The sequence below is a fragment of the Drosophila tropicalis genome, unplaced genomic scaffold (assembly GCF_018151085.1).
Source record: "Drosophila tropicalis isolate 14030-0801.00 unplaced genomic scaffold, ASM1815108v1 contig_413, whole genome shotgun sequence".
In the NCBI taxonomy this organism is placed as follows: Eukaryota; Metazoa; Arthropoda; class Insecta; order Diptera; family Drosophilidae; genus Drosophila; species Drosophila tropicalis.
The window spans coordinates 582349-602908 of NW_027172877.1; the positions used below are offsets into that span (position 1 = coordinate 582349).

At 37.1% G+C, this 20560-nt stretch overlaps 1 protein-coding gene across 2 annotated transcripts; it reads right to left on the minus strand.

Annotated features, from left to right (window-relative positions):
• Nucleotides 1–522: 522 nt before the first annotated feature.
• drongo (Arf GTPase activating protein drongo) lies at nucleotides 523–19619 on the minus strand. 2 transcript variants are annotated; one of them, XM_068285481.1, is made up of 6 exons: nucleotides 19303–19619; nucleotides 4757–5631; nucleotides 2593–3054; nucleotides 2031–2243; nucleotides 1655–1965; nucleotides 523–1586 (listed from the first exon to the last, which is right to left on the minus strand). In XM_068285481.1, the coding sequence occupies exons 1-6, from the start codon at nucleotides 19479–19481 to the stop codon at nucleotides 1560–1562; spliced, it is 2067 nt and encodes a 688-aa protein (XP_068141582.1). In that variant the 5' UTR covers nucleotides 19482–19619; the 3' UTR covers nucleotides 523–1559. The 2 variants fall into 2 exon arrangements, with proteins under 2 accessions (XP_068141582.1, XP_068141583.1); XM_068285482.1 differs by lacking the exon at nucleotides 2593–3054.
• Nucleotides 19620–20560: the final 941 nt, after the last annotated feature.

Consider the following 20560-nt stretch of genomic DNA (forward strand, 5'->3'; position numbering starts at 1 on the left):
TAGCCTAGGCCCTCTGGTTAGTATTTAGGCCAGCCTATTATTGGGACTTCGAAAGGAAATCCCTGTAGTCCCTGCCTAATATCATACATTTATAGTATCATACATTTATTTACATAGTTCCCATAGGAACTATCGGAAAAACGTTTTTCTTTTCTATGTCACTATCACGAACTTTATTTTTTTATACAATTAAAACGAAATCAAATAACTAAACAACAAACTTACGATAAAACAGGGTTTAAATTTAAGGCCTTTTACGTCTGTTTTTATAGATAACACAAAAGACAGAGAACATTTAGATAATGACATAATTGTTAAGCTTGTAAAAAAGACCTTTGAAATGGACTCCAGTTTTTTTCCTTTGGTCATTGATATAACAGATTTAAATATTGCTTAATTTTTGTTGCCTATTCTAGCAATAGAAAATTGATTTTTATTCCTTAATTTCAATTGCCACTTCTAGTAGATATCACATATGACCATGTTTTCATCCACCACCCAATAAAGACAGTAGTCAGTTGATTGATTTTTCGATTGTTTTTATTGAAATTTATTAAATAATTAAGGCTTTGAAAATGTTTTGTTTGTTTTGTTGTTGTTGTTGTTTTCGTTTAGTCTAAATATGGGAAATTTCTTGCGTAATTGGTTATTGAATGAATGAATCATTGAATGAGCGGGTAAGGTTAATCAGTTATCTTTATGTATATGTATGTCTGAAGGCTTACAAATGTAATTAGTTTATAACAAACTTGTCTTGAGCAAATTCCTAAAGCCCCATAGATTGATGTACATAGATTTATATAGTACGTGTCTCTTTAAACAAATAAAGCAAATCGGTTAAAAGAATAAAAGTTAAAAAAAAGAACAAATTACACGCGATTGACAATGAAAACAAGCATTCAATTTAGGTACAAAAGCAATAATATATATGTATATTTATGCATTTAAATAGTTTTTGTTTGTATATTTTGATAGTAGTATTTTAAGAAGATTGATCAGTTTTATAATCTTATTAAGGCCACACAATAACTGACTTTCTTTTTGTTGTTATTTTTCTGCCAAACGCAAACAAAAGTAGAAGCGAAAGCGTATAAAAAGGAGAGATAGAGAGAAATAGATAATCGTAGGGAGCTAAAGGGAAATGGATCGCGAATCCCTTACTAGAGTTTTAGTTAGTTTGTGTATGCAAATATATGTATGTATATATCGTACATATTGTAGTAGTTTATGTTAAGTTTTGGTTAGTAAAAAGTCCTACTAAAGGCAAACGGTAAATACAAATACATATCTTTGTTCTTTATGTAAACATTTAGAGTAAAGTTAGCTTGTAAAAGAATATATATATAAATATATATATATCATTATCAATATTATAAATGATCATAATCATTATCATGGGGTCGATCTCTCGCTATCTATATATATATATATATATGATTTACATTATATAGATTAATAGCTATTGTTCGTAAAATGGACTAAATTTCGGTTCACATGTGGCATCCATTCAGCTAGCTGCCGCCATTTCCGCCACTTCCGGCGTTGCTGCTGCTACTGCCTCATAAGAACGGATTGTTGGTATTCGCCTGAGAAGAAAAGAATGGAGAAGGACGATGAATATAAGCGAAAGAGAAATCGTTGATGGAATACTCACTGCAAAGGGATTATTGGCCATGCCAAATCCACAGGCATTAGGCAGTCCCTGGCTTAAGGCGTAACCATTATTGTTAAAATTAAAGAAACTGGCTTGCTGCTGCTGTTGCTGCTGTGGATGAGGATGTGCCGCCTGCTGCTGCTGCTGTTGGGGATTGATGGCATAACCATTTGGTATGAGCGTTAGCTGGCCATAGAGATTCTGTTGCGATTGCTGTTGCTGGAATGGATTCACTATGTGATTGCTGAGCTGCTGCTGCTGGCCCTTGAAGGGATTTGGATTGTTGTTGTTGTTGTTATTGATGATGTGGCCTGCAACGTTGATGAAATATTGTGTAATTTCTCTAAATTTTTCTATTTAATTTGTTTACACTTACCTGTGCCAAAAGTTTCAATAAAGTGGCCATTGCCATTGCCGTTGGCAGGCGTGGGTGCTTCATTTGTTACAACTGGCGCCGTCTCGCTGGCCTTCAGCTCACGTAGCTGCTCGTCGAGGTCCTTTAGGGCTGCATAACGGTCCTCACTGGGACTGCTCTTTGAGGGCGTGACCTTGCTGCCACCGTTAAGATGTCCATTTTGTAGTGGCGCGCCTACAGATGTGAGAAGAGTTAAGAAAACAGCAATTAGCCAAGGATGAAAGGACTTAAGCACAATCATCATCATCAACTGACAACTTGCAACTAGGAAAACTGCTAGGAGAAACTACTAGCGATTCAAGAACAACAAGAACAATAAACAAAACAATTAAATAAATAAACATGGAGCAAACTAAGAACAAACGAGCCAAAAATAATACACAAAAATAAAGTAAACAATGCAACTGAAACGTAAAACGGTTAAAAAAGTCTTCGTAACGATTTTTCGAGTATGAATAACCGCTACTAAGCATCGCCCATAACTTGGATTTGGGTTTAGTTTCGGTTACACACACACACTTACTCCATGTGAAAATATCATGGAAATTGCCATTCAAACTATTTGTCGGTTGTTCTTCAGAGTTATCATTGCTGGTGCCAAAGTAACTATTGGAAGAAACGAAGGACGAACAGGAAGATGTCCCACTTCGACTGGGACCTGCTGCTATTGACCTGTTTCGCTGCCGCCTTTCATTCTTAAGATAAGGCAGAAAGGGATTCAAAGGCGACAATTGTGAGCAGAATACGTCTTGATCTTCATCATCATTATCTTCTTCTTCGTGACTCCAAAAGTTACCAACGCCAATGCTAGGCAATGGCTCTGGTTCATTATCAGCAGGCGGGGGGCAGCAGGGAGCAGGCGGCACAGGCGGAGAAGGCGTCACAATTTGAACATCGTCATCATCAAAAGGATCATGAAATCCTCGTCTACTCCAATCGCTGATCCAATCATGGAAAACCGTAGCATTTGAATTGTTGCTTACAGCTAATCACCAGTGACAATTAAAGAAATGGAGAAAGAGCAGAAAGAAATTAGCTCATTGAAGAAGAAGGTGGCGCCAGTGGCAAGTGGCAAGTGGTGGCAGGTGTTTCGGCAGATGACAGGTGGCAAGATAGACAGATGAGCCCTGGGGGCCCAAAGCATAAGCAAACTGCGTGTGTGCGAAAGAAGTTCAATGCCAAAATATAAAGCGCAGCTGGAGGCACAAACTATATAAAAATAAACCTATTTATATAGTCTTCTAGATAGCCTTGGCCAAGAGGGTGATGGTGAGGCTGGGGGGCAATCAACTTCGGTTGCTTAAGCCATTTGCTTTGTGTGTTGTTGTTGGAATTTTGTTTTTCAAGCAAACAAAGAAACAAATTTCAATTAAAAAGAGAAATTGTTTAACAACTTCTGGTTTAACTCAAAATAATTATAGAAGAACAAAAAAAAAAAAAAAAAAAAAAAACCCAACACAAAAAATTATGGATGAAAAATATGGCAAAATAATATGCAAAAACTTTGATATTATTAGATGCAGAAAAACGCAGAGGGGAATTCCATTTCCATTTGTTTATACTTTGGCAACTTTTGTTTTCCTAATAACTTTTTATTTTCGTACTTTACATTTGTTGCTTACATAAACTTGTTAAAATTCTTGTTCATTAATTAAAGTTAATGTTTTCTTCTTTTCTTTCCTTTTAGTTTTTGCTTAAGTGGGCCTAAATCTTTGAACTTTATAGTATTTTCTCATTTGCAGTGTATATGGCTAATGCTGATGCCAAGTGTTGACATTTTTAAAGTGCATAAATATTTCTCGCATAAATTAAACTCTATAAATGAAAGGGGTAAATAGTTCAAATACTTATGGCCACTACTGTAGAAGTATTTTCTATCGTCATTTCTATTTGGTAATTTACAGGAGAAGCTCCTTAAGGTAAACTCTCTAAATTTGACCCTTCTATATAGACTTAACAGGTGTAACTCCTCGCATATGTCAAATACTTATATCTTAACCCCTTTGTGGATCTGGCCAGACCTCTATGGACTTTTAATGCGATTCTAACAGTTTTTGGGCAGCGAATTGTGCTTTTAAGGGCCTGGATTTAAGAATAAACACACTACCTGGCACCCAAACAGAATATGTGGGAACGCAGGAGAACCTATACATTGTAAAATTTGTATATAGACTATCTTTGACAATCATTTAGGGTTATTTGCATCAATTAATTATATCTTTTTATCTACTTCGTAAGTTATTCATACATTTCCATAGCCTAAAGTTAACAATACATCCTTGAGGAATTGTTATCTTATCTCTGTTGGTACATTAATGTATTCCAAAACCAATAACAAACGTAAGAAATTAAAAATGTACACCTTATATACACACTGACTTTGAAATGTATGCAGACCCCGGAGTGCCAAGTCAGGTGCTAATTACGGTGAACAACATGAAGTTAATAACTCTGAAAAACTGCTCTACCTATGATCTCCCATACGAGGTATATCCTATCCTATCCTTACCAAATGACAAACGTGTGTAACTTTATATACATTTTAATAATATTCGAATATACAAAACACTATAAAATGAATTTCATTGGAATTCTATTCCTCTAAATTCCTCTAATGTCTTCCATATTTGAAGATCTAGTCTTTTAAAGCTTTCTGATTAATTTGTGTCGACCTTTCATTCACTTACCCGCTGCATTATAGATGGGGGCATGCTCAAAGTCTGCGAAATTCTCCGTGTTGCCATTTGAATTGGCACTTCCATTGAGAAGGGCCTGCTGCTGCTGTTGTTGCTGCTGCAGCAGATGGGCCGCTCTCAATGGTTGTACCTTTGCATAGCCATTGGTCGAACTAACCGACGAGGCAGAGGAGACAGCTGGCGATCCCGCTGACCTCGCCGATGTGGCATCAAAGATATTGGCCGAACCAAAGTCGGCCACAAAGTCGGATTCGGCGGCAAAGCCATTGCTGGCACAGCTGCTCGTATCGGACAATGCGCCCGTCGATGTGGAGCCGGCACTATTTAGGCTAGTCAAACCATTTGCCAAGGAGCCAAAAGCATCATGATGATGCTGATTATGGTGATGATGGTGCTGAGGTCGACTGATTGCCGTAGTGCTGGACGCGGTGGCAACTGTTGCCACTGCCTTTTGTTGGCCATTCGATGTACGCTGAGCAGCAGGAGGTGTCAGTTGAATGCTCGCATAGCCATTGGTCGACATTCCTACCAAACTGACACCATTTGCTTGATGCTGATGATGATGATGATGACCATTTTGATTTTGACGAACAGCATTTGCATTGGAGTTCTGTGCTGGAGATGATTTCAGATTCAATGACTTTAATGGACTACCCGGCTCCAGGTAGTAACGCTTTCGTTCATATTTATCGATGATTAGCTCCCGCTGATCCTGTTGCTGTTGAGAGGCACGCTTGGGATCCCATAGACCCAACCAGGTTTTCGCGCATAGCTCATTGCCATGCGATTTGAGAAAATCAATCTCATCCTGGGTAAAAGTGGCCATTGAAATCGATTTCACACGATGTGGGGGAGTCAGTCCGCGTCTGGAATGAAAATAATAAAACAAGTTAGTTTGTTTTTCACATGGGAAAAGTGCACTTCAAGTCCGACTCTCAAGTGTTTTTGTCAATAAACTATTAAACAGAAACTTATAAACAACTTATCGATTACCAAAGACGATTTTATGTTTCTAATTTGAAATTTATTTTCATATTGAATTTCCTGTTGATGATGACCCAGAAAACGTTTACAACGACCCATGTAATGGGCATTCAATTTCAGTTAATTGCGCAAATTCATTTACTTGGCCTTGAGCGGGCAGCACTGGGCTAGTGCTTGTTGGCTAGCAATTAGAGCACTTGAAGTGAAAAGTATGGAAAATGAAACCCATAAAAGCACAAACAACAACAACAACACACAAATAAAAACGACAGCCATGGAGAGTTTATTTTTGTTTTTCTTTCTAGCAAATTTGCCTCGCCACACTCAAAGCTAATTTGTGTTTTTCACGAATTTCCCAACGAAAAATGGGAACACACACATACACACAGAAACACACACACACACATGCAGCCAAGTGAGCAGTGGCAACATGGCAACAAAATTCAGCCACAACATTTACATACAAAAACACACTGCAAAAGCAACTACCTACCTATCTAACTATTCACATTGATGTGTGTAAAGAAGAAACTGGACGTTTCACATGAACGCTTCGCTGGCTTCATCTAGTCAGTGTATATGATGACTGGTGTGGATGGGTGGGAGGAGCATGGAAGAGGGGACTGGGAGGAGAAAGAGACTACATGCGCTACTGATAGATGGATGGGCGGTAAGATCTATCTGTTGTAGTTGATTCGTTTATGATGAGATGCAGCCTCTCTCTCTCTCCCTCGCAAATTAAATATCAATACGCAAAATACACATCAGATATATCAACCTAATGATCATACATACGTACATATATACTTTCCATTGACATTTGAATCACAACAATTGAAGTGCTTTGTTGAAGTGACTAACATTTCTAATTAGCAAACATTCATGGCATGCCATGGAACATATGTACATACATATATACATACATATAGCTAATGGGGTTAATCTATATTAGGAATTGGATTGTAACAAGAACACGTTTTTCAACATCTGAGTCAACCCTTCATCCTCTATCAAAACCTTTATAGTCTTTTCTTTTTTCTCAAGCTAAACCTATCAATTATTAATGCATTTAAACAAGACTTGTTAGACATATTAGGTGGACTAGTATGTAACTATCATACTAATGCATTGACAATCAGACCACTTCCTGTTTCCCGGTCCGAGCAAAAAGTTTGTAGGAAATGGATTTTCAGACCTGTTCCCATTTTTGGGTTGACTTTAATGTCTGTGAAATGAAAAGTTATTGCCAATTTTCTCTGTAATTCACATAAAGCGTATTAACTGAAAGTCAAGGCAGAAAAGGTTAAGTTAAGTTTCACTTTTTTCAGTTTTTTTCAGTCCAATTAGTAAGTCTTTAAGTTGGTGTAAAATTTTGATAAGTCCTCATACTAAAAATAATGGCATCAGCAAAATATAAAAACCCTTTTTAAGCGAAAAGATCTGTATTGATTCGATTAAAATGTTTCCTAGATTTATCAATGATGCTAAAATATTTTCAATTGCTTCTGCAATTCAAATTTTTAAATTGTGTTTCCTGAAAAAGTAATGCAAAAGAGCTGAATTTAAGAATAACTTTTGTTATTAAATCGGAAAACAATATATAAAAGTCATTTTCCATTTGGTCATTGCCCTAGACTCTACGACATGGAGCTAAGAAATCAAACATTTTTCAACTGAACTGGGAATTAAATTCAACGTAAAACACAGAATTAATGATAAGGAATTAAATTTTGTAAAATATCAGAATATTTCTTAGAAAAGGAATACTGCTGATAGTTCGTATTTCAGATAAGAAAAGGCTTTATATTAATCTACAAGTCGAATACTTTGTTTTTTACTTTACTCTACAGGATTAAACTTTAATTCATATCGAAAAAATGTTCATTTTCTGAATTCAAATTAAGAGCGATTTCAAAAACTTGTTTTCCAAATCAAATTTTCTCCAAAACTAAAGACTCGATTGCATTTTGATCTTGGTATAGGTTCTATATGGTTTCAATAACCTTTAAAAAGGCAAAGTGATAAATTTATTGCCCGAAAATCACTATTTATTGTTAATGTTTTTCGGCTATCACAAAGCCAAGATTGTAGTGTTTAGTTTAATAATAATTATGATTTTTACTTTAGTTCATTTTTGGAGAAAACATAGTTTGTTGACTGAACTGAGAATAATGTCGATTTAATGTACAGCTGCGAACTTAAAATAGCACCATGGGGGGTCGGCTATTTTAAGGTCTGGAACTGTGAATACGTTTTGAACGTAATATTTCTACTATGGAAAAAAAATTTAAATCCACGTTTTAGTTTACAAAACCTTGTTCAATACCCGAACTAATGCACACTTGGTTTTTGAAATACCGTTATTTGTTGTGAAACTTTTATAGTCCTGGTAGTGTTTTAAAAGAAAGTATACAAATATCCGGACCTTTAGATATAATGGGTGGGGAAATGCCCCGGGAAAAAGCGAACGTTAACCGGTTTGGGAAATCGATCTTGAGTGGAACTGGTTGGTACTCCACGAGTGGACTATTTGAACGGCCTTAACCGACGAGCCCTGAGCGCGAGTCGGTCCCTATGCGGAGCATAGGATTTTTTAGGCTCTACAGATCTTAAAGGACTTTCGCCCCAACTGGGTCCATGTTGCACCCTCGGAGATCATTCAAGATTCCGTCGAGAAGCCTCACTTTTGAACGCTGACATAAGCCACGCCTTAGTTGGTAGATTGATTGGCTTGTCCAAACTGGAGGAACGTAAATGGTGATGAAATAAATTGTAAATATCGTGAGGCGTACGTTGCGTCGACCTGGATTCACCCATTCTGGTTGATCGTGTTTGGGGGGGTGTTTTTTGGTGTGGTCTTGCACGATTGGATGCAGTCTGTAATATCTTACGGTGTTGCCACTATACGCTGGGATAATATACAGCTATATGCCCTTTCACGGTCGCCCAAGCCACCGTAGAGCCGGAGTGGTGTGTTATCTGAATTTAATTGAGTGGGGTCCCGACCAAACTCATTGAAATCTTTGGTCTGTATTAAAAAGAGTTGCTGTTTCATTACCACAAATTAGAGTTGGGGTAACGGTTGCGTACCTGGTTGACTCATACGATGTGCGCGGTATGCACAAGTAGTTTTTATTTAATACTTTTTATATCTGATTGTTAATGTTTTTAATTTTGATAAATATTAAGTGCTATTCGGGTTTTGTATATCGTTTTAAAATCTTAAACTGTATGCCCGGTTTTGGTTCCTGCTTTTTATTAGTAATGTAACTCTAAAAATATTTTGAAACTTCATACTTAAACTTTGGACTTATCTAATCTTTTATTTTTATCATATTAGAAATATTAAAGTTACTTCAAAAATTGTTGTAAGTTATTGTATATTTTATGAATTTTGTAATATAAAAGCCATAATCTTTCAACTTAAATAGCTTTGGCTTTTTGTAAACCTCAAGATTTGTTTTGTGTATAAAAATGTCAAAATATGAAAAAAATGGTCTAAATTTTAGACTCTAAAACATGTTTATCACATATACATATGTATCTTCTAAATTTGAAGTTTGTAGGCTGAAGAATTGATCGAAGTCGAATTCTTGTTTAATAAGTCATGAACTATACCGGAAATAATCGAGTATTTTTCAAGTTCTGGGAAGTCAAATCTATTATATAAATTGCTGGGATCTTGGAAAACCCATTCAAATTGTAAAAGATAATTTCATATTCGTATCGATTTATATTAAAATTGAAGATTTTAAAATTTAATTTAACTTAACGAAACAAAACGTGAAAAAATGCATGGTATAGAAGTTAGGTTGAGACTCTGTCAGACAACTGCAGTTGAGCTTATGAATCTGTCATGAATCCTACAGGTTTTATGATTATTACTTTTCTCAGTCAATTGTGAACACACACGAACACGAACACTCACACACTCACGATTGAATATCTTTTAATTAAACTGTAATTTTCGATCTAGACTCACGACTTTTCTCTAGCTCTACCCTGCCGCTTTTCTGTTTAATGACTTCCTAATACAATAAAAATTACACACATCCTTTTAACCGACAGACGGATTCCCTTCAGCTGCTGCTGCTATGGCTGGTGACCAATTCAATACAATTACTAGCAAGTTTCTCCTTTGCCTTCCCCGTCCCGTATCAATGACTCTGGGGAAGGAAAACAATTAGTTGCTTTTCGCTTGTTACTCTTGCTAGCATCTCAATTGCACTGACCCAAGACGAACTTCCGCTCTGTTGCTGTCTCTCTGGCGTTACGTTAAATGATCTGTGGCAGCAAAATGTAAATCTTCAACAGGAAAACAACAATTCCAAGTGGTGGTTAGGCCAACTCAAGCAAAAGTAACTTAGTTCCAAATGTTTCAAGAGTCGTCGTTGGCGGCGGCGATGGAGGCCAAGTTAAGGCACGCACAGGCAGTTGGTTAGTTACAAAAGTGGCAGCACCAGAGAATGTGGCCAACTATTTTTAAAGTGTAAGTGTTGGGTGTAATAGAGAAAGTGAAAGTTGCCTTATAACAACAGCAGCAACAACTACTGAAAATAACACAACACCACGCCTGCACATGGATGAGAGATGATGTGGTCAAGGAGATTCTCTGGGATTGCCAGTAAGAAACCTCTGCAAGATTTTCATCCAAAGAAGCCTTATCTCAGTTTGTTTTAGTTTTTGTTAGCAGACAAATGCTAATTGGCACACGTTTGTGGGTCTCATTTTAACACTCACAGACTGACAAAATGGCAATTGCAATTGCTAGAAGGTGACGGAACTTCTATAAACATCAAGACATACTTAAATGTACATATATACTTACATATATATGTATACATATATGTCCATATGTATATTCGTGTAGTGGCCCCACAACAAACCAACAACTGAACTCGTTCAACAACTTATGCTGGCATTCAACCCAAACTGGGTGACTAACCTACTCATAAAATTGCTTTAAAATATCTCAAAAGATGGCAGAATATATTGCTAAATAATATACGTTATCTTTTCCAGGAAAAAAGGGTAAACTAAGTATTGTAAGCATGGATTTAACATGATTCAAATAAATGTGAATTAACTAAAATAATTATTTACCTCTAACTGCAAATTAGTCGACTTACAGTCTATAAGTTGGGCAAAACAAAGTGTTTGTTTTCTCGCACTTCATGAAGTATCATAATCAGATAAAAATTAGTTATGTTGCAGAGATTAAAGTTCATCTAAGAGTGACAAAAAGGCGATGGGAACTCTGACAGAGTCTAGCAAAACGTTTCAGAAATATTATTTGCGAATTTTTCATTTTGAATAGTAAACCAAAGGGCTAACTTGAGCTTTGCCTTGAAGCTTGTTTGTTTGTTACTCTTCTCCTACCCTAAGGCATAAAAGTGCAAATATGTATTTTTTTCCAAATAAATCTAATAAAGCCGAATGTCCTAGAATGAACAGCATAATAGCTATTTATGGATGCATATAGTCACTGTATTTCGTGTACGATCGTTTCTATGTGAGCTATATGATATAGTATCCCGATCTTGGTGAAATTTTGCAACTTCATTAATTAGTATTTTGAACTGAGAAATATTAATTTTTATGACAACAGCTTAAAAAATAACGACGAAAATTCTCATTTTGTTACTTTGCGCCGTTTCTGTAGGAGTTTTATGACAAAGTGGTTCGATCCTGGATCACATGGATCATTGTAGCTATTACGGTCTAGAAGGAATTCGTGTCGCCACAGACGGACTGATGGTCGGACATTTCTATATGAACTTTTTCTTGACCAATATTAAAACACCCTCTTTGGAAGGGTATAAAATTACTAAATGCTTAAATGTTTGAATTAAACAATTTGGATTATTTGGATTAAAACTCACAAGTCTTAAAGGGAATGATTATCGCCTATTTTAATTAATTTCAATGTAATAATATTCTTAGATAGGAAATTAAGTGAATTCTCTTAAAAGCTGTTTTAGTATTTATAACTTGCCCCAATACTTTAGTTACAACCCTAAACCGTTGATTAGTTGCCACTTGGATTACAGAAGTTTATATAGTCATTAAACAATTTTAAACCAGCCTAGTTATGGCTGTAATTTATAATTCTATGAGAGGGCATTTTGTTTTTAGTTACTTAAAACATTGAAGCACGTTTCAAAATACTCAATTCTACACTTCCGCACTAGATATGATGCCTATTCTATATTTTAAACTTAGTTTGTTGTAAAATCAGCTGAGTTGATGGCTTTTTTGTGTTTGTTTTTAATTTTTATTCAAAAACCGGCATCAAATGGATCTTGAGCTGCGATCTCTCGTGCTAGGCACAAGTGGATACAAAACAAAATTAAAACAAATACACTCAAGCCAACACACACACACACACACATAGATAAATATAAAGCTTAGCTTACAGGAACACACACACACTTAAACAAACACAACACTCACTCATACACACACACACACATTGTCGATTTTTCTTTGCTTCAAAGTGCAAAAACTTGTTTTTTGCGCATTTTGCGCACTCAGCGTGAAGAAAATACAGAAAAAAATCAACAACAAAAAATTATATATACACAATACAACAAAATATGAACATTTTAACAAAAACAACAGTAATAATACTCGTTGCGGCGCACAACAGAAAAAAAACCCAAAAAGCAACAACAACAATGTGCATTTCCAACAGAAACGGAAAAGAGCTTCAAAGCAAAAAACAAAAAGGAAAGAAATAAAAACCACAAAAAAAGACCTACCACATGACGAAGCTCTCTTTAAAATAGTTTAATAATAAACCAACTCAAGAAATTGTGCAAAAAAAAACAAAGAAACAAAACAAAAAACAAAAACGAAACGTCAATAGCGCAATCTAAATTATGATAATAAACTACATGTTAACTATATACTGAACCATAAGGTAATAGAAATTACTCATACATAGATGTAAAGCTATTTAAGGCGACTCTAATTTATGATAACATTTCTTCCTAGACACCTGCCCCCTCCCTCTTCCCCTTTCACCCACATACGACTTAAAGTTAACTACAAAAGTGGGAAATACTTAATTCCTCTTTAATCACCGTTGTTTCCAGTTAAAAAATTTAGAAGAGTCTAAGGAAATAGTGTCTATTAAGGCATACTAAAATAAGTATCTCAATTACCAGTTAGAATGTTGTGATACCCTAGGTCAGGTTTAAAATATTATCTCAAGGCAGTATTTTAAAATTTCTTCATGGAAGCGGAAGTGGTTAAAAAAAAAATTTCATAGAGTTTCTCCAGATAAAGGGGTAAAACGTCAAATGTAAAATAAGCCACAAATATTTATAGAATCTAAAACGCAATTATTTCGTTCAATGTCTATATGTATACCCTCTCTTTTGATATATAGCAGTGCAGAGTATAAACAACAATCTACGCATAAACTGGCTTCACATTTGGCAGAAAATGATTCATGAAATAAACGTGGAAAGACCCCCCAAAACAACGTGTGAGTATACATTTCTGGTAAACTGTGAGACTGACCATTCACTTTTGGAGTAGTAAATAAAAAAGACCCAAAGAAGAATTGTGAAAAAGAAGACAGCAATTAGTAAAATTTCACAAGAAGTCAAGAGACCTTGCCCCAAGACATCGGAAAATATAGAAATTGCTGATGCTGGAGAACTGGAACTGAACTCAAAAGAAACAACTTATGACTCAAGCTGACTGGCTGACTAGAGCTTTCTAAGGTCAGATGCTTCGACACAACTTACACAATGTTTGGGCTCCAAATTGAATTGTTTCCAGTGATGTCTTAATGGGTGGATGGATGTGTGCCCAGAGCTATGCACAATGTGCGACTGAAATGCGTTTCATGTACCCATCTGGGCATTATGGAATTCATGCAAATATTTGCCATGGCGATAAGTGGATGTCAAGGGGGCGTCGCGACGCGTCGCCTTCGTTCTAGGAATTGCTTATGATATTTACACGGAAATAAAATAATACAATTTTTGACGCAATGAAACAGAACAGAGGGATAGAGTTCAAAGTCTGTGTAACGCCCTTTTGGAGATCTTTTGTCTGTCGCCAACACCATTCGACGTTGTTTGTCTTATCAATTAAGAAGAGACAACAAAAGATCGGCAGACAGAGAAAGCAAAAGTGTTAATAATCATATGTGACCCTGAGAATCAATAACAAGCTGGACTTGACGGTCTTGACGGCACTGATTGCAATTGATATTAATGATTAAGCGCAGAAATTTTTACATTCATATGAGAAAGGAAAGACAGCATGCGGATTTTCCTTTTCAAATAGCCTTGCTAGACTCTGGATAACAATGAAAGTCAATCTCTTTGTAATCATACTGATCTTCACATTGCCTTTGATATTTGGGACGTAGTAAAGTTTCAATTTCAAAAAACCGCAGACAAGTGGCGCACAAGGCGAATATGATGGGAAAACATCATCATCATCATCATCATCATCTGATTTACATAATAAGAATATGTGTTTGTTACGGGGAGAGTCCAAACAATATGAGAAAATATTATTAGTTCTAGTGGGACAACCTCGACTGGTTGAATACACTCCAGTTCAAACTGGAACAACAATAAATTCAACAAAACACTGCAAAAACTATAAATCAAGGGCGTTCTCACACATCCCCACCAAACCCCATACCCATCTCCATCCCCCTATCGTTTGAAGAAGGAGGCGAAGGCATAAAAATGCTGACGATGACTGTGACCTACTCTTTCTGTCTCTGTGTTTATGGTGAGTTCTGTAAGAGTCTCTTTGTTGACCAACCAACCAGCTGTGAAGCATTTTAATTATAAAACTTTTCCACAAACGTTGCAGTTTTTTTTTTATTTTTTTGCTTTTGCAGTGAATTTCTTTTAGCCATTACTCAATTAGGCCAAAACTCAATAGGGTTGGGCTTGGATATCCCACGCAGTGTTCCGTAGCCAATGTGGGCGCCAAAAACTGTCGCCAATCCAGCACACAAACAACAAGTTCCTTTTTTTGGCGCAGAACTGTCGCACCAAATAAATTAAACTTGGCCAGAACCAGCTGGATGGGGTGAATCTTTCTATCTCCCTCTCCACTTGGGGGGCTCTATGAATATTTTAATAATGTCATCGTCTGTGCAAAAGTGTCTCTGTGTGTGTGTGTGTGTCACAGCTGTAAATTGCCCAAAGAGCCTTGAGCCTTTATTTCTGTGTTGAAGGACCATCAAGCTTTGGTCAAGCAAAATATAGTCGTTTGCCCCACGTTGGGCGCCAAAAATTGTTATTTATACAATTTTTGCATTATTTTCTTTAGCCAAAATGAAAAAATTAACTGGAGCAATATTTTTTTTATTTAACTCTTCTCTCTTTTGCCGCATTGTATTGCACTTAGGGCTTTCGTCTCATCGCATTTGTATGTACAAAACGTAGTGTGTGTGTTTTGTCTCACTTGGCGCTTTTTGCATTATTAATAGAATTGAAATCTCTATTTCAAGGCAAAATAAAAAAAACACACACAAAGAAAGAGAGACACAAACAGACGGCAATTACAACAACGACACCTTCTGTCTGTCTGTTTGTCTATGTATAAACATACTTACATACATACATCGTATATATGCTACGACATCGACGCTGAGTAAAACTGCGCAGTAATTGTCGGGTCACCCTCAAACCCCACCTCCCTCACAACCATTAGCCTTCCCAAAAATGTTTGTATATATGCATATGGTACTTCGATCCCCACCTTACTTGTTCTCCCTCCTCCATACATCTACCCTCTCCCAGCTCCATTGTTTACGGATTCACAATTTTCGACCTTAGTGGAATCGAGAGAGTGGCTATTAGTAGTTTTTTTCCTTGGATTTTGAGAATAAGGAACATACATATATGTATATGTACATATGTTTGTAGGAGCGTCTAATAAGCGGGACTAACCTTTTTCCATTTATAAATATTTATAGGTAAAAATTGCCAGGGAGTGTCTCCTTATAAAACATTTAATAACACAAATATACATACATATACTTGTGTCCACTTTACTATTCATCCATAAAGAGGGAACGAGAGTCAGGAGGTAGTGAGTCGGAGCTTTAGTTTATTGCTTTTCATTAATATTTGTAGTAGCATTTCGTATTTATGGATTTTTTTTATTGGTATTTCACTTACCATCTCTCTATCAAAAATAAACGGTCAATTTTATGTCTTTTCATCGAATTATCTTTGTCGTTTTCAATAGTTTCACTAGAGAGTCTAAAAATAACACCTAGGGAATCGCAGTGGTAGAATGTCGTACGAAATACGTAAATGATCCCTTAACAAGTGCTTGCAGTTGCATATTGTGACTTCCAGTCAAACACTAGAAATTCCCCTCTGGAAAATGTAATAGGAAATCAAGTGTGAAATGTGACACCGTGGAAAAGGCAAGTCAAGATACATAAGATACTTTCGAGTCCCCATATGTATGGTACAGTCGTGTCTGGATATAGTGTACTTATTATGGTGGAAATGCATGTACACATATATATTTACTGAAATAATACATGTTAGGGAATAGTTTTAGGAGTTGACAATTTCGATTTGTTCATTATATAGGTATTTAAGATGGGTTACTCCCTGTGGAAACAAAAACGACTAGTCACTAGTATTAGTGTTGGGTTGCTCCTGAGAGATGAAGAAAAGAGAGTTGTTCACCAATCTGAGCAACCAATTGATCTTTTCCTTCACTTGTTCTCTTTTGTTATGAACAAGTGAGCAGTATAGTGAGCAACTAAACAACTGAACAATGCAGGAACAACTGAACAACAGTGCAGTAATATGAGCAAGTGAAGTCACATCGAAAAGTAATAAATGAACATGTTCAGCAAAACTCAAACTCAGATTATATTACACTTTGCTAATGCATTATATTAATATGCTAAATCCGAATCCAAGATTCAGTGGGTTAGTTTCGTATCGTTGGGACCCAGAGGGATACAGTCCGGGTTAATGGATCTGTCATCCGTCTCTGCTATATATGTACATACATACACTCAATTGTTTTGGCGTCCGCCCAGAAGAGTGTTTACTGTATATAGAGGACGGTATGTAAATGCGCAAAGAAAAGTATTTAATTGTCATTACGTTTAGGTTGTATTTTTTTTTTTTGTTTTTCGCCTTTTGTGATTATTTTTCTTAGTTTTTCTTTTTGGTTAGTTTCTTTGTTGATTTTCGAGGGAACAACCGAGCGGCGACGACGAAAAATACAAGAAACAAAAACGTGAAAACGGGCCGACACACACACAGCTGTGAGACGGCCGGGTGAAAGTGGGCCCTCAGTTATCCCCGCCATTCCTCGTCTCTGTCTCTTTCTCTCTCCCTCTCTCTGTCCACACGATTTATGTATATTTTCATGTTGTTTCATAATCGACAAAATTTACATATAAACCACAAAAAAATAAATGTGTGTGTGTGCGTGTGTGTAATTTAGATACATGATCACATATGTGAGAGTGAGAGAGATGGAGGGGACAAAGGCATAAAGGTTGTGGATCGAAAAGAACTGCGACTGCAACAGTAAATGGCCCAACCTAAAACCCCATATGGCTGACGCATAAGCTGACGATGACGATGACTATGTCGAGGAGGAGACGGGAATGGGAAGTGTGTTTGTGTGTGAGAAAGTAGCTCAGTATTTGCTCTGCACCTCCATGTTTGCTTTCGCCTTATCTAATCAACAAGTTTCTTGACAAGCTTTACCGAGTTCGATTCTCTCTATGCCTCTGTCTGTCTCTCAGTCAGTCGGTCAGTCTGTCTGCCTGCTGCTGCTCTGATGAGTGGGCCAAAGCCAAAGCCAGCCAGATGGTGCCAATGACGCTGACGCTTGATTGAGGGTAAAGTATAACTGCAGCAGGAGTAACAACAACAACAACTACAACAATTTGTCTGCAAAATATGCGCAAAAGCTGCTTGACAGGTTTCCTCCTGTCCCTATTCCATTCCCCTGTTATTCCCCATCGACTCCTATACCACGTCCCATTCCCATTCGACAATTGCCGGAGCTCAACGAAATTGTCTTGGGGTTTCAAAGTTCTTTCCCTCCTCATACTCTACCATTGAGAGTTGAAAACGGGGTAGATTAAGATCGAAAATATATATGTAAACAGATAGTATATCCTTTTCTTAACCTTCTCTATCACCAGAAAGAGTCAAAGTAGTAACTAATATTTCTTTCAAAATGCATGTCTTACACAGAGTATCCCGATGTCGTTGCATTGGCACAGGAAAAATGGAATATTTTTCTTTTTGGTTTTTTCTTTTTGCTACATATGTACATACATACGTTGCGCCTTTTTGCTGGTCGTTTGTGTCCCTTGTCAGGAGGCATTTCTGCGGCTTTTTACATATCCATCATATTTTTCTTTTCCAAACCAAAAAGGGGGACATTGAATGAATCATTCATTTAAGACGAATATCGAATATCAGACGAGACGACGAGTTTGCAGGAAATTGCATTTTAAATTAAGGAACTTGGTTCGTGTTTCCCCCTCCCACTCGCCCCGCCTCACAGTAAATGCTGAAACAATCGGCGGATCGGGGTCGGTGGTCGGCTCCTTAACTAGAGCACTATATGGGCGCCCAGCATGTGCATAGTGTGTGGGAAATGCAATCCGGAAATGCGTAAATCAAATCATTGTCGAGTTAGAGATGACCTTAATTTGCTAATCTGTATGTAACCCTTCAAATTGATTTCAATTTTTATGACTTGAACACGAATCGCATGCTAAATTGCAAGTATTTTCAAAAAAAAAAAGTTACAACTTTTTGTTTGCTTTCGTTTTGAGGCCAAAAGTGGAAATCGGTTCCCCGTGCCACCATTCCACTTCCCTGGCCGTCAAGCGACATCAAATTGAAAGCTTAATTTTTTGTTGTTGTTTTTACTTTGTGTGAGTGAGTGAGTGTGTGTTTGTGTGTGTGTTGTCTTCGATTTGCATTTGCACAAAAATTGCTCGTCAAAAAAAAGGAAATGGTATGAAATTGCTTTCGCTTTCACACAAACTTTTCGATGGGGGCTAAGTAATGAAGAGATGGAGCAGCAGCTGGTTCGCTGCATTGGCGGTCATTGCATCCACAATTGCTAAATTATCGGTCAATCCACTCTACCCTGCTCTGCTCCGCTCTCTTTCGACAATTTGATTGATAAAGTAATGGGCAATTGTATAAAATTGTTGATAAGCTAATCAAAAGTTGAAGGAGAAGTCACACGGGAAACGCCAATACCTTTTGCTTTGGATCAAAGTTGGCTTGGACTAAGACCAATCACACTCTGCGTCTAAAAAAACAGTTTCTAACTAACAATTAAATTCCGAAAGTAAAATTGCATTTTAAACAAATGCTTCAATCTTTCATGGGACATAGCCTTCAAATCCAGGACATGTCCCATCATACCGAGGTGGATCTTACTGTACAGAGCTTATATTTAACCAATTGTTATGCCTTTTCAGAATTTTCGAGTTTATGTAACAGGTTTTCATTCGTATCCTAAAAAATAATCCACATTATCTTAAAGATACTTACAGAACACCCGAACATCGGGTGCAGACAAAGGAGCCAATGGTCATGTTCACATAGGTCGGTCCTTTTTGGCCACAATCGAAGCATTGACGGTTTCCACCATTCGAACCATTGGTAACCAATTCCCGCAGAGCTAAGAGAAATTTGTCGTCTGGTTTCTTGTTTCGCACTACGGCAGCCATTTTCTTGGTATTCTCTAGTTTGGCCGCTTCCGTTGAAATTGCAGGTAACGAAGATACTAGCTGACCTGGTCTACCTGGTTTACTTTCTGTTCCACTCCCACGCTCTGTGCCGCTGCCGCTGCTGCTATCGATGTTAAGTTGCTCCGTATCTGAAGGCAGATGCTGCTGCTGATGGTGTCTGCTACTGCTGCTGCTGCGATTCTCGGCCGCGTAGGGAGCGTAGGGTGCAACAGCGGACCGATATTTGTCAGCAGCGTGGGGGGCGGCGCTGTTATAAACGTAAACGAACTGAATTTTGACTGATTTTCTTTGGCCCAAAGATCAGCAAACAAAAACAAAACACAACAACAAAGAAGAGACAATGTTGACGTAACGTTGTGCAGCTTTGACCTTTCCCCTCTGGTCAACAAACAACAACGGCGGCGACGCCGACGTCCGCAGTTACGTATTTATCTGTTGTTAAATATGTACGCAGAAATGTGTGACAACAAAAACTTTTTTTTTGCTATTTATTTTGATGGATGATTTTGTTTTTCTTGTTGATTTTACACACACTTTTTGCACACTCTTTCTCCTCCCTCCTCGCAAATTCAATTTGCATGCACGCTTTGCGACGCCGACGCTGACGCTGACTGCACTGATTCACCCAACACAGCAATTGCACTCGCGCGCTCTTCTTCTTCCTTTTTCTTTAATTAAATTTTGTTTAATTTTATAAATTTTTCCGTTTGCTCTGCGTCCGTTAAATTGCAATTGCCAAGTTTCTTTACTCAAAAAAAAACTAGATTACATTTGTTTTCTGAGTCAGAACTTGAATTGTTTAAACAAATTAAACAGCGACGGGCTACCCGCACAGCCCAATCGTTTAATTTTTTTTTTCAAATATTTTTATGCAAAATTACAACGGAGCACTCCCGCGCGAACAACCTTCTAACTTGAAAACAAAAACAACAATGAATTTATCGATATCGATTTGTTTGACTTGAATGGGCCAGAAACAACAATCCCAAGATTGGAGGTGGAATAAATATCAATTGTACTATCGATACATCGATGTTTGGGTGGCATCGGAGTCGAAC